Source organism: Balaenoptera acutorostrata, chromosome 1 (genome assembly GCF_949987535.1).
Source record: "Balaenoptera acutorostrata chromosome 1, mBalAcu1.1, whole genome shotgun sequence".
Classification (NCBI taxonomy): domain Eukaryota; kingdom Metazoa; phylum Chordata; class Mammalia; order Artiodactyla; family Balaenopteridae; genus Balaenoptera; species Balaenoptera acutorostrata.
Window position 1 is genome coordinate 76052782 of NC_080064.1, and position 15846 is coordinate 76068627.

At 35.5% G+C, this 15846-nt stretch overlaps 1 protein-coding gene across 7 annotated transcripts in view; it reads right to left on the bottom strand.

The window, feature by feature from the left end:
• COL24A1 (collagen type XXIV alpha 1 chain) overlaps positions 1 to 15846 on the bottom strand; it is a 389632-nt gene that overhangs the window by 140255 nt on the left and 233531 nt on the right. For all 7 annotated transcript variants that reach the window (XM_057550626.1, XM_057550622.1, XM_057550627.1 and 4 more), the window contains 5 exons: positions 12810 to 12863; positions 11474 to 11527; positions 4390 to 4443; positions 4060 to 4104; positions 3897 to 3941 (listed from right to left, as the gene is read on the bottom strand). In XM_057550626.1, the coding sequence (XP_057406609.1) occupies positions 3897 to 3941; positions 4060 to 4104; positions 4390 to 4443; positions 11474 to 11527; positions 12810 to 12863 (252 nt within the window). The remainder of the gene's footprint in view (positions 1 to 3896; positions 3942 to 4059; positions 4105 to 4389; positions 4444 to 11473; positions 11528 to 12809; positions 12864 to 15846) is intronic.

Genomic DNA, 15846 nt, shown 5'->3' on the forward strand with positions numbered 1-15846 from the left:
TCAGCAAACATTAAGCTGGGGCTTCCCTGGTGGCGCAGTGGTTGAGAATCTGCCTGCTAATGCAGGGGACACGGGTTCGGGCCCTGGTCTGGGAAGATCCCACATGCCACGGAGCAGCTGGGCCCGTGAGCCACAATTGCTGAGCCTGCGCGTCTGGAGCCTGTGCCCCGCGACGGGAGGGGCCGCGATAGAGAAAGGCCTGCGCACCGCGATGAAGAGCGGTCCCCGCACCGCGATGAAGAGTGGCCCCCGCTTGCCGCAACTGGAGAAAGCCCTCGCACGAACCGAAGACCCAACACAGCCAAAAATAAATAAATAAATAAATAAATAAATAAGTATTTATTTAAAAAAAAAAAAAAAAACATTAAGCTGGATAAATGTAAAGAAAATCCATCTAGACACATCATAGTCAAACTACTGAAAGCCAAAGATAAAGAGAGAATCTTGAAAGCAGCCAGAGAAAAATGATACATTATATGCAGGGGAATAATGATAAAGATAAGTGTGGACTTCTCATCAGAAATAATGCAGGCCAAAAATAAATGGCATGTCATCTTTACAATGCTGAATAGAAACAAACAAACAAAAAACCCTGTTGACCCAGAATTCTATAACCAGTGAAAATATCCTTCAGGAATAAAGGTGAAATAAAGAAAAACTAAGAGAATTCATCACTAGAAGAACTTGACTATAAGAAATCTAAAGGAAGTTCTATAGGCTGCAAGGAAGTATACCACTTAGAAATGTGCATCTGTAGAAAGGAATGAAGAGCACCAGAAATAGTAAATGCATGGATAATTTTAAAAATCACTACTTTCCTCCTAAATATCTCTAATTTATGTTTCATTTATATTAAAGCAAAAAGTATTTTATGTATATTAAAGTAGAATTTTAACTTTGCAATATGGGGTTTATAACTTATATAGATATAAAACAAATAGAGCATATAAGACAGGATGCTGGTAAACAGGTCTCTATGGCTGCAAGTTTCTTACAATTATGTTAAGTATTACTGTATTAACTCTAAGTAGACAGTGGAAAGTTACAATGTGATCCCTAAACCACGGGTTGGCAAACTACAGTCTGAGGGCCAAATTTGGACCGTCACCTGATTTTGTAAATAGTTTTTTTTTGAATAGTCATGCTCATTCCTTTATATACCGTCTATGGTTGCTTTCACACTATGATGACACTAGAGCTGAGTAGTTGTGACAGAGACCATACGGCCCACGAAGCCTGAAATATTTTGTGGCACTTTACAGAGAAAGTTTGCTGACTCCCGACCTAGAATAACCACTTAAAAGTAATAATGAGAAGTAGAGCTAAAAAGCGAATAGTTAAATTAGAGTGGCGTTCTCAAAATCATTCAGTGCCTAAAGAAGGCGCTGCACACCACTACTGCCGCCACGACAGAGGAGAAAGAGCCGTAAAAATGGTAGACCTAAATCCAACCACATCAATAACTACATTAAGTGGAAATGGAGCAAACACTAATTAAAAGGCAGAGGTTGTTGGAATGAATAAAAAGGCAAGATCTAACTTTAAGACATTCACTTTGAACATCGAGGCACAGATGGTTTGAAAATAAATGAATGAAAAAGATACGCCATGCAAACAGCTAGAGAGACTTACATATCAAATAAAGTAGATTTCAAAACAAACAGTATTACCAGGGATAAAAAGTATTACCAGAGATACAGAGGAACATTTTGTAATGATAAAAGGCTCAGTTGATTGGGAAGACATAGTAATCATAATGTGAATACTCTGAAAATAGTTTCAAAATACATAAAGCAAACTCTGACAGAATTAAAGAGAGACACAGACAAATACAAAATCATAGTTGGAGAATTTAATACCCTTAACTCATCAACTGAAAGAATATCTAGATAAAAATCAGTAATGTATGAGCTGTTATAGTTTTTGTAAGATTTAGAAAACTAAAAAGTTACTCAGGCTTTATCACCTTATTAACACAATGAATCACATCCTTTCTTCCTGATTCGCCCTTTGAGTCAGATATACGTGTGGATGGAAGGCAAGTATACGAAACAATGTTGGCCCATAGACAAATATACTTCTCCTGTTTATCTGGACTAGCAGAGTACTATATGTGTTACCAATTTCCTTGTAATACCTAGCTTTAGAATTACGACAATTTAGAGATGTATCTTTATTTTACAGATGAAGAAAATATGATCCAGAGAGCTAACCAATCTAACCAAGACTATACAGCTGTTAGGAGTGTGCACTAGAACAAAGGTCAATCTGATCTCCAGTGTATCTTTCTATTATACAGCACTGCCTGCTTGTTGACAGTGCATAAATGATGAGAGACGCTGAGATTACCGTACAGGATCAAATAAATCTTTGGGGCATCTGGATTTTTTGGATTAATTGATCCAAGCTTCCCTCAGATCTCAAAAGTCTCTTTCAGTTCGATCAAGGCCAAGGAGACAATGTAGGTATGAAGTTAAGTAAACCTCAACAACTAGTATTAACTCATGATTTACTGTCACTCACTAAGGTAACTTTACTCTTCCGGTAGTCTATGAAACTTATTTGCCATAAGCTACCATTACAAAATGGTTCTAGTAACTTTTATTTGATTGAGAAAATCAAATATCAAATTTTACATTTATCCATGCATATCTGATAGGCTGAAAATGAAGGTAAAACTCTAAGGAATGTCAACAATGTACAAAATGAGTAAGTAATTTTATTTCTCTTGGCCTTATTTTTCTAAAGTAAGAGGAATGGACCTGATAAATTCCAAATTTCTCCACTCAACTACAACATATTGGTTTTGTATACAGTGTAGCAAAGTGAAAAGAATCTCCAGAAACACCATTTACACTGATATAACAGAAACTTAGATGATGAATATTAATACTCAAGGAATGTTCTTTGGTGGTGACTTCAATTAATAATATAATGTCACAGACAAGTTCTTTCCCTGGATACAGTCATTTTTCTCTTTTAAGTCTCTGCTACTTTAGGTTTGACCATTGGCAAATATAATGCTATTATGGGAAACAACCGGCAGGGGGCAGCAGATTTCAAAGAGGAACAAGTAAATGCAGTGACATTAGTGATAATTACTACAGCAGCTAAAACATTTTTGTCCTATCCTTTTCTGACTCTTCAGTTGCAGTATATTTAAATTATGATCTAATTTAATAACTCTATACATATATGTATATGACAAATCAAAATGTCATTAAAAATTATGATTACAGATGGAATTAAAAACCCATACATTTAAGCCCATGTGCTCAAAATTATATATGTATATATGTGTAATATATATGTGTGTGTGTATATATTTCTCTTTTAAAAAAAATACACTTTACTCCCCCTCAGTTAGTGATGATAACCACAGAACTTGTGTTCCAGAGAAGAAATTGTATAATTCTGAGATTTTTGATGGTAGGAAAATATTTAGCATTATATAGTATTAAAAACTCTTAGAGCAGTGCCATGGGAAAACATGATGACACACATAGCTCCACACTCCAAGGGTGCAAACAACACTCAAGGTGAGTTAAAATGAAACTAGGCAAGAAGCCTCAAAGAAGTTTCTTATGTTAGCTTTATTAATATTCTGTTATATTTACATGACATCATACCACTTTATCTTGAAATGGATTTTACAGAAAAACTATGATAACAGAGGTGAAGTAAAAGTATCAGTTATCACCACCGGTTTATAGATAGGTACAAAAAGGGCACAGATTGAGTAAGCAATTTGCCTCAATAAAAGACTGACCCAAGGACTGAAGGAGGAAAAGAACTTGTATTCTCTTAGTCTAAAATACTGATTACTAAACAAGAGTTGTATCACAGAATAAAGTGGATAAAATTTGCTTATAGCTTGGCAATTTTTAATTACTTACTTGTTTCCCTTGAACTCCTCTCTCTCCAGGGCTTCCAGTCTTACCCTACATAAGAAAGAAAATGCCTGGGTCAAGCAACTCCCTCCCCAAATATGAATCACACACCAAGAAAAATGGAAGATATTATATGTTTATCGTTAATGTGAAATATTTTACTACTTACAATAAGACCATAAGGCCCTCTTTTTCCTTGATCTCCTTTTTCACCCTAACAAGAATCAATACCAGGTGAGTTAATCAGAATGTGACTTATGGTCTTATACACGCTAACATACACTCACATACCAAAAAATAAGACATCAAATACATAGTTCAATAATAAAAAGAATACATTTCTGTGTGTGTAGTAAAAACTTTATGTATGTTTCATACTTAGACTAAGAAAAAATTTAGAACCATACTTTTATAAGGAAATACATCAGTGTTTACACAGGTAGGACATATGGGCTCAAAAATATTTAACTGTGTATGAAATGAGAAAATAAGTGATTACCTTGGCACCTTGTATACCTTGTTCTCCTAAGAGACCATCTGGTCCTCTTGGTCCCTAGAGATGGAAAAAATATCCTGTTGTTAATTTTAAATGTTTCTTTTTTACTGTTATGCATCCTTACAAATGGAGACACCGGACTCTTTATTAATTGAAAAACTCCTTTTGCTTGTTTCTGTGCCATGAACACAGTAAAGAATACAGCTGAGTATATGGATGAACACATTTGCATGGGAGAATCAGGTCAGTGTTTTCAAGATTTAATGCCAAATAGTAAATCAGATGACCACAAAAACAGCGGATTCAGTTGTTGAGGTAGCTATAGTATAGGTTTGTTATTGGAGTATTTTGTTTACCTTATCATTTACTCTGCAGAAATCCAGGATTTATTCTAAAAACAACTCTAAATTAACTTTAAAGTGGCTGGTTTGTTTGTCCAAACAGTCTTCCTAAGTTTTATATTTTTGGAATGGAACTCTTCTCATCACTTTATTAGAAAAAGAATGCTGACTGCACTGTTCCCCGCTATGCACCTGCTTGACAGCTGAAAGATGGCAAGGGGCACAGAAAAGGAATAGAAAGTGCTGCTGGGAATGTTCATGCAAATTTAAAACTTCTCAGCTATGTTGCTATCAATATTAATTCAGTAATTAGTTATGAAGAAGCATTAGTTGCAAAAGTCATTCTCTAATGAAAGAGGACAGTATATGTTCCTTGCCTAATTATAACTGTCCTTGGAAGATCTTAAAGTCCTTTGCAAGGGAATTAATTCAATTCTACAACCATTAACTGAACATCTACTGTGAAAAAGGCACTGCATTAAGTGTTATGGGAATCCACATTATGAGATAAGGTAAATTATATAAATAACTATAAAATAGGCAGAGATATTGTGTGTTAAGGGCTAAAGGGATCAAAGGAGGGAGACAGCTTTCACATGTTTGTAAAGGGAATGAAGATATTATTTTGACAGTCAGAGGTCATGCTCTAAAAGAAATTCTAGATGGAGGCATAGTATGAGAAAAGGGTAAAGAAGCAGGAAAAAAGATACTTAGGAATGAAAAAACTAGTTTGTTTAGCTGAGCTGGTGATTACATGGAGTATTTTTTAGTATTTCTATACTAATAAATAATTGTGAAAAGACTGGGATTTAAAACGTGAAGGACTGGAGTTTATGTTTGAATCAATAAGCAATGAGGAGGCGCTGAAGATTTCTATACAAAAGAGTGATACAAATCTCCCAATACAACATGCTGATTTGAAGAAGCCCCATAGGCTTCAATATCTTCTATTGTATCCCATCTGAGGCCAACTTAGTTTAGCTTTATATCATTAAAAAGCTGCTTACTTCCAGGAAGATCCCACATGCCGCGGAGCAACTAAGCCTGTGCACCAAAACTACTCAGCTTGCGCTCTAGAGCCCGCAGACCACAACTACTGAGCCTGCGAGCCACAACTACTGAGGCCCACGCACCTAGAGCCCGTGCTCCGCAAAAAGAAAAGCCACCACAATGAGAAGTCCACACACCGCAACGAAGAGTAGCCCCTGCTCCGTGCAACTAGAGAAAGCCCACGCACAGCAACGAAGACCCAACACAGCCAAAAATAAATAAATTTGAATAAATAAATTAAAAAAAAAAAAGAAATGAAGGAGAAGATATCACTACAGACCGCTGAGACATTAAAGGGAAAATAAGGGACTACTATTGATAGAAACAACTCTTCACACATAAATTCTACACCTTTGGAGTAAACTGACCCATTCTTCAAAAGTAAAAACTCAAAACAGGTCAAGGACAAAGAGATTATTTGCATAACTTTGTATCTATTAAAGAAATTGATTTTGTAAATAAAAACCTTCTGAAATAAAAATCTCCAGACCCCCTCCCCCCAAAAAAACCCCAAAAACCTGCTTACTGTAAACAGGACTCTCTTCCTGGGTGCCCTTAGGGTAAGTGCATACCCTGATCCTCTTGGACACATCCACAGGATTGGAGAGAAAACTCACACTCCATGAGGATCTATAGCTCCACTGGGCATACTAAAGCTAAAGCCATAGCTCTAGCCCTACAATTTCTGTCTATATTTAAGGTACTCCATGATCTGTTCCCAGTTTACTTTTTGATCCTATTTTCCCATAAAAGACTGCAAAAATAAGTTAAAGTATTAATGTACAGGACCTTGAATATCAAATTGAGGAGTATGGACTTAATAGAAAAGTGACTTTCAAAGTGTGTTGTTGTTCATTCAACAAACATTTACTGAGTGCCAGCTATAAGCCAGGTATTGTTTTAGGCCCAGAGGATACAGTAGGGAGAAGAGACAAATCCCTGAATTTATAAACAAGCAAATAGATATATAAAATTAAAATATAAAGTGACTATAGGTAGTCAAGTGTAATGAAGAAAAATAAAGGAGGTTAAGGGAGTAGAAGGAGTCCAAGGTGGGGGGCCCTACTTTAGATCAGGTGTATGAGAAGGCTCTCTAAAGTGACATGTGGGTAGACCTGAAGGAGCTGAGACTGCAGGCTATGCAAATAACTTGGGGAAGATCATTCTGGCAGGAGAAATAGCAACTGCAAAGGTCCTGAGGTGGGGGCTTCCTTGGAATGTTTGACAATTAAGTAACTGAAGATGGAAAAAAAGAACAATGATTAAAGGATGACTCTGAAGTTTTAAGTGCAAAGATCCCTCAGGACCTTGCTCCAATAATCACCTTCATCTTATCAGTAGCCTGTATTGATTCTCTTTCTCCAGCACCTTCTATGCTTATTTTCTTTTTTCTGCCCTGTAAGAAAACACTTTCCAAATTTTTTTGGAGTAATAACAGAACGTGGCTGAGAAAATATGAAAAGGAATCAGTGGTTAGCATTCTAAAATACCACAGAAAACTAGTAAGATCTAGAAATGTATCCACTGGTAACTAGGCACTTAACTCCTTTGCAACATGAAAGTTCTGACTTTCTTGGATATTTTGTTAGTAAGTAACCAGTGGAATTATGACAGCATTAATATAAAAACAAATTGGAAGTGTAAGTTTGTTTAGGGTAGAAAGGGGGGGAGTGGGGAGAAGATAACAATTTTGACTCTAGACAACCAACCACAATGGTAGATCATCCAAGGCTAATGCTAGAGTTAGAAGTCATTCTGTCTAGGTTTAAAAGTTAGCAGCCATAAGGATAAAGCTTCAAAAGGCCCCCAAACATAGAGTAACAAGTTAAAAAGAATTTTAAAAAATTGTTTGGTCCAAAAATGATTGAAAAAAGTCTCATTTCTTAGATAAAAATAAGATTAAGTGGTTGCTTAGATATATATGTAGAAAAGGCTGCATTGAGCTCAGGAAGAAAGTCTCATAATTAACTGCCAGTTTCTTCCTCAGCACATAGATTACCCACTGTCAAGGCTGAACTAGTCTAAACCCTGCTTTTTAAGATGAAGCAACTGAAGCCTGCAGATATCAATATAAGTGAGTCACCTGATTCACATAATGTCTAAATGTCTAAAGACTTTGAATAACTGTGCTTTATTAAGTTTATAATATTTTTTCAAATGTTAAAAAATAAATAGATGTAATCCTGTTATCAAGTGAATTCAGGCTGAAATAGAGGACTTGAAGTTTAGAAGAAGTTTACAAAATGAATATTAAACACTAGTAAAATGCTGATTAGTGTTACAGTTGAAAGGAACTCCCTCCAAAATTAAGGAATACTTTAATGATAATCACTCATTTTTTAATGTTTTCCATTAAAAAATATTTTTACTTAAAAGTACTTTAACATTTATTATTTCATTTACTAAACCAGGACTAGACAGGGAAAAAAGAAAGAGAAGTTTCTGCTCCCACTGTGATGACAAAGATAACCACATTAAGTTAAAAAAAATGTCTAAGTACAACAATTATATTTAATTAAAGGCTATAAAGCCTGAGGTTGCTAGTTAAGAGGTTAAGGCTGGCAGAACTCTAGGAAAGTTTGGTCCTCTCTATGCTTCAGTTAAGGGTTGGTTAATTAGCTAAAAGCTTAGCTTTATCAATATCTGCAAGTTTCACTTTGATATTTTGGTTGTAGAAGTTATCCCTGGAGTTATTCTTTGACTCCTGAGACATAACAAGCTTCAGGACAAGCTATAAGAAAATTAGACAAGCAATATTATAATAGGTACCTAATTGGGGATAAAGTTATTTTTTCTAATACCTGCCTTAAAATCTCTACCTATAAAGCTCTTGAAGAATGCATTCTGGTTAAGTTAAAAAATAAAATCTAATCTTTTCTTTATCCTCTTTTGGAAAAGTTAAAGTTGGCTACAGCTAACTCTCCCATCAAACAATCTCAAACTACATGAATATTTTCAGCCAATCCTGTTATTTTTTTCAGTTATATAAGGGGCAGGATTACACAATCTTCATAAAATTAGTTAGAAAAATTTTCATGATACTAAGTTGCTTAGGTTATTTCCTGAGATGGCAGGTATTGTTGCTTGTCCGAGCTTTCGCTATTCTCTGTCAATATTGTATGATACTTTAAAAGCCACTGGACTGTAAGTCATTAAACCGTAAAATCCATGTGGTTTAGATCTAAGAAAAAGTTAACCTTGAATCCTCCATGATAGTAAGAGAGTGTCTGACAGATGGTACTATATCAGTAACTGTTAGATAGATGAATGGCAGATGGATGAATAGGAGAGAAGCAGAAGGACAGGCAGACTCCTTGGGTTGTGGTCCTACCATTCATGATGTTTGCATGTTCACCTATGATAACAGTACAAATCACAGGCAGAACAGCAAGGGCATACAAGCACTAGTTTCATAATGAGAGTTCTTTGTGTGGCCTCCTAGTGCAAATGTGCCTAGCTTCCCCTCCAATGTACTGTGACACAGTTGTGTGTCATAAAGTGTTACAGGTGTACTGGAAATATTGACCCCCTTTGGGGGGTAGCCTTTGGGGTAGCAAGGAAGGGCTGGGGCACAGGAATTCCCAGCCAGATACTTTTTTCATTTATCCCTGTGGGCTGGACATATAATATATTCTCATTTTTTGTGAGTGAAAAATATTTGAAAGGATATTTATTATGATCACATCTATAGTGGAGAATAGACTGGAGAATGGATTGATGGGAGAAGAAGATACTAGGTGATAACTAGAATGGAACTTCATAATACTATATTCTTTCCCAAATATTCTGGTCTTTAGTTCTTTTTGATATTCCCAATGTTCACTGATTATTTGAAATATTCTCCTATAAAGGAAGCACTTTTGCGTTAAACAAAGCCCTTATTTCTAAACAAAAAGACCTTGTTTAGAAAATACTGGGTGAACTTTAAATAATTATGAGAAGCCATTTGGGAACAAATCAGTAAAATGTATTTGGAGGATGAGAGGAAAATAGATGCTTGAAGAGGTGAGAATTGAAAACAAAGTGTCAAATCAGAAAAGAGTAATAATTTGCCCAAGGATCACAGGGAGGTTAGAAAACTGCAGAGAACATGAACTTTCCATATGACTTATCAGATAGTACAAGTGGTTCAGAAACATATCTTGCTTAGGTACATGGCCTATGCCTGGATAATCAATACGACCTCAATTACTTAAGTAACCAAAGTAAGTATTTCTGTTTTTTTAAATCTGTCACAAAACTGGTTGAACTTTCCCACTATGAGTAATACAAAGTTGAATAAACACATTTGACCTGACCAGGTAGTGAATGCTGGCAGGGTACAGACCACTAAAATGACAGAGTACAGATCATCTTCCATGAGTTTTTATTTTATTATTTTAAATCTCTTTTGGGCTAAAATAGATGTGGCCATCAGGATTATTTATAGACTGTAAATTCATAAGCCAGAAAGGAAAATAGTTTTTCAGAAAAGAAATGACAATACAGAAAAATTTGCTCTCTTTCTTTAATCTTCACCTAAAACACAGCACATGAAATTAAAGTCGTTATTTATTTATTTTGCCTATTTTCTTTTCTTTTCTTTCTTTCTTTTGGCCATGCTGCACAGCTTGTGGGATCTTAGTTCCCTGACCAGGGATTGAACCTGGGCCACGGCAGTGATAGCACCAAATCCTAACCACTGGACAGCCAGTGAATTCCTAAAGTTGTTATTTTAAACTGAGCATTTTTCTCCCATTTGCCAACTGGAAAATGGCAGTTTTTAAAAAAAAAATTTGTTATTTGGAGGCCATGTTTTTAGAATTTTAAAATATTTTCTTCACTAGCTGTAAAAGTGAAGGTAAAGCCAAGGGGGAAAACAGAGTTCTTAAAGCCCACATATTCAAATTAATCAAGGAAAAATACTCTAAAATTCAATAGGGGTATTGAATAAGCATAGGGTTTGGAATCAGACACACTAAGGTTTGAATCCTGGTTGTGCCATAGACCTGCGTGTCTACAGTTCATATACTTAAACTCTCTGAGCCCCGTTTTCCTCAACTATAATATCTGAGATAAATGCCTCTCCTTCCTAGAGTGGTTTTGAGTATTAGGTTAGATGGTATATGTAAAAGTGCCTGGCACGTGACAAGCAGGCAATAAATGGTGGTTCTTATTTCTTTAAAGAAAAAAAAAAAGGATTTAATGTTTAAAAGACTTAAAGAGTGAAAGGTTTTAATTTAATTCTTATGCATAATTATTAGACAATGATGATATATTACCTCTTATTCACAGTGAATAAACTCTTAGTCATCCTGTGTATTCTTATTCTACTTCCTATCACTCTTATTCTGTCAAGCTGTTACTATCCCTTGCTATAGAAGTCTCTTGTGAGTAGAAAAATAATTTAAACATCTTTGCGTTCACAATTCCCCCAAAGAATGAAACTGGGAGTTGGGAATAAGAAAGAAGAATTCTTTGTCAATAAGTGAAATTTCTAAAACACAAAATGGAAAAGTATGGTTTTATAAATACAAATGATTATGAATTACATTTAAATTAATGTAGGTAGGTCATCTAATATAATGAAAACAAGAAAAAACCCAACAACCTCTAAGCATGATCTAGAAGATATAGAGCTATTTTTGCTGAACACATCACTATTTATGACGCCATTTTTTAAAAGGTTAATGCACTTCCTTGATTAGATAACTTACTCTTCGTCCTTTAGGACCTGGACTCCCAGGTGGTCCTCTTGCCCCCACAGGACCCTACATATTGAAAATTTAAAAATCAGTTATAGAATTAACAGGAACGTTACAAAAACAGTAGTTACAACCTTTCTTATGATATGTAATTCTCCTTGGGAATTCTTAAAATAAAATTGATTAATCACCTTTAAAAATATGCTTTAATTATTAAACAAATACCATACTACCCTCCCCCAATATTCTGCTTCTGACATAGTCTACTATTTGGAGAAATTTAATTTCTAAGTGTTTACACCCTGAAAAAGAATGGGAAGTATTTAATATTCACTGACCACACAGTTTTTAGGATGAGCACATATGGAGTGGTGGGAGACACAACACATAAGGGAGACACCCACTTAGCCAGTCTGACCAGTCTAATCTCCCTGGTCCATCAAAGAACCAATGGCTACTTTTGCAAGATTTCTTTCTCATTACTCTAGATACTTATGATAATCCCATCACATAAAAATAGATTTTTTTCTGTTACCATGAAAAATGCCACAAAATTTTCCAAATTTACATGCCACAAAAAATAGCCTTAAAAGAAGATTAAGTTGTTATTTGTTACTAAGTCAAGTACAATGAATTATTTTTATACCCAATGGTCTCCAATGCTTAGAAGACAAAATTTATTTATCTATATAACACAGGTAGATAAAAACAGTGAACTTACACAGGATCTCAAATCTATTTCTTATCTTACACAAGTAAAAAGATTGGCAACTGTGCCCTAGATCAGTCTTCCTCATTTTAGAAGTCAATGACACAACTATCAGTATGCTGGAAGATTGGGCTTATCTTCAAAACGGAAGCTTCACAAAACAGCATAAACCATTTCTGATAATAGTTCTGCTTAGGGGATCACAAAGGCTGATATTCTTCACATTTAAGTTCACAATAACTTTCAAATTTTAATAAGCAAACTTTCTCTTTAGAGACAAGGCTTCATTATCTTTCTGTAACCACAAATGGAGTTTTTCAAAACAGTTTTTGAATAAAGGTATATTTTCTATGAATTTTATCAGTTTGAGAATATGTGGAAATTTCTAAGAACAACATGTTGGAAATTGTGCTTGTGATTTGTTTGTCCAATAGGTCTAAGCTTGATTACTGACTCTGTTTTCTTATATGGGGTTATTCAAAAGAAAGTTTAGATGTTTTTTATTTTAGGTTGCAGAACTATAATATTAGAAGTGAGGAGTAAATAATAGAGCAAGTAGAAGTGAGGAGGTTCAAGATACCATGATATATTCTAGAGTGTTTTGCATTGACTGGGAAGAGAAGTCTTTTCTATACTTACAGGTAATCCCAGTGGACCCATGGCTCCTGGAACCCCAGGAGGACCTGGATATCCCTATAATTTAAGCAAAAATATAAAAGACACAAATTCTCCATCACATCTAATTATTTTCATTGAAGACAAACAAGTAAATTATAAATAGTAATTAAAAATGATAATGTGATAAGATCTCCCTCTACTATCCAAGACATAAGAGGCCATAGGAAATGTTCCAGAGATAGACAATAGAAATAAAAAATGTTTACATAGAAGCTGGGTATACTTTTATTAGAAACTCTTTGCCTAGAAATGAAATTTGCTAGCCAGAATCACATATTATAACCTACTGAGAAGAGAATATTCATCTCACATTTCTATAGGTTGTGTTATGCTATGAATAGATGTATATTATGTTATATAGATTGTGAAACCATATCATTTTCAGATGTCAGGGAATTCAATAGTTAAGAAATGTGGGCCTCTCCAGGGTACTCCAAGACCAGCAGCCATGTGGCTGACTGGGTCTTTGTGCTCTGGCTGGGGGTCAGGCCTGTGCCTCTGAGGTGGGAGAGCCGAGTTCAGGACATTGGTAGACCAGAGACCTCCTGGCTCCATGTAATATCAAACGGTGAAAGCTCTCCCAGAGATCTCCATCTCAACGCTAAGACCCAGCTCCACTCAACGACCAGCAAGCTACAGTGCTGGACACCCTATGCCAAACAACTAGCAAGACAGGAACATAACCCCACCCATTAGCACAGAGACTGCCTAAAATCATAATAAGGTCACAGACACCCCAAAACACACCACCAGACATGGTCCTGCCAACAGAAAGACAAGATCCAGCCTCATTCACCAGAACACAGGCACCAGTCCCCTCCACCAGGAAGCCTACAAAACCCACTGAACCAACCTTAGCCACTGGGGGCAGACACCAAAAACAACGGGAACTACGAACCTGCAGCCTGTGGAAAGGAGACCCCAAACACAGTAAGTTAAGCAAAATGAGAAGACAGAGAAATATGCAGCAGATGAAGGAGCAAGGTAAAAACCCAACAGACCAAACAAATGAAAAGGAAACAGGCAGTCTACCCGAAAAAGAATTCAGAGTAATGATAGTAAAGATGATCTAAAATCTTGGAAATAGAAGAAATAAGAGCAAACAAACAATGATGATCAACACAATAAATAAATTAAAAATTCTCTAGAAGGAATCAATAGCAGAATAACTGAGGCAGAAGAATGGAAAAATGACCTGGAAGATAAAATAGTGGGCATAACTACTGCAGAGTAGAATAAAGAAAAAAGAATGAAAAGAACCGAGGACAGTCTCAGAGACCTCTGGGACAACATTAAATGCACCAACATTCGAATTATAGGAGTGTAAGAAGAAGAGAAAAAGAAAGGGATTGAGAGAATATTTGAAGAGATTATAGTTGAAAAATTCCCTAATATGGGAAAGGAAATAGTCAATCAAGTCCAGGAAGTGCAGAGAGTCCCATACAGGATAAATCCTAGGATAAACATGCCAATACACATATTAACCAAGCTATCAAAAATTAAATACAAAGAAAAAATATTAAAAGCAGCAAGGGAAAAGCAACAAATAACATACAAGGGAATCCCCATAAGGTTAACAGCTGATCCTTCAGCAGAAACTCTGTAAGCCAGAAAGGAGTGGCAGGACATATTTAAAGTGATGAAAGGGAAAAACCTACAACCAAGATAACTCTACTTAGCAAGGATCTCAGTCAGATTTGACGGAGAAATTAAAACCTTTACAGACAAGCAAAAGCTAAAAGAATTCAGCACCACCAAACCAGCTTTACAACAAATGCTAAAGGAACTTCTCTAGGCAGGAAACACAAGAGAAGGAAAAGACCTACAATAATAAACCCAAAACAATTAAGAAAATGGTAATAGGAATATAAATATTGATAACTACCTTAAATGTAAATGGAATAAATGCTCCAACCAAAAGACATAGACTGGCAGAATGGATAAAAAAACAAGAACCGTATATATGCTGTCTAAAAGAGACCCTCTTCAGACCTAGGGATACAGACAGACTGAAAGTAAGGGGATGGAAAAAGATATTCCATACAAATGGAAATCAAAAGAAAGCTGGAATAGCAATACTCATATCAGACAAAATAGACTTTAAAATAAAGACTATTACAAGAGACAAAGAAGGACACTACATAATGATCAAGGGATCAATCCAAGAAGAAGATAAAACAATTGTAAAAATTTATGCACCCAACATAGGAGCACCTCAATACATAAGGCAAATGCTAACAGCCATGAAAGGGGAAATCGACAGTAACACAATCATAGTAGGGGACCTTAACACCCCACTTTCACCAATGGACAGATCATCCAAAATGAAAGTAAATAAGGAAACACAAGCTTTAAATGACACATTAAACAAGATGGACTTAATTGATATTTATAGGACATTCCATCCAAAAACAGCAAAATGTGCACTTTCTTCTCAAGTGCTCATGGAACATTCTCCAGGATACATCATATCTTGGGTCACAAATCAAGCATCAGTAAATTTAAGAAAATTGAAATCGTGTCAAGTATCTTTTCCGACCACAATGCTGTGAGACTAGATATCAATTACAGGAAAAAATCTGTGAAAAATACAAACACATGAAGGCTAAACAATATGCTACTAAATAACCAAGAGATCACTGAAGAAATCAAAGAGGAAGTCAAAAAATACCTAGAAACAAATGACAATGAAAACACGACGAACCAAAACCTATAGGAATCAGCAAAAGCAGTTCTAAGAGGGAAGTTTATAGCAATACAATCCTACCTCAAGAAACAAGAAACATCTAAAATAAATAACCTAAACTTACACCTAAAGCAATTAGAGAAAGAAGAGCAAAACCCCCCCAAAGTTAGCAAAAGGAAAGAAATCACAAAGATCAGATCAGAAATAAATGAAAAAGAAATGAAGGAAACAATAGCAAGGTCAATAAAAGTAAAAGCTGGTTCTTTGAAAAGATAAGCAAAATGGATAAACCATTAGCCAGACTCATCAAGA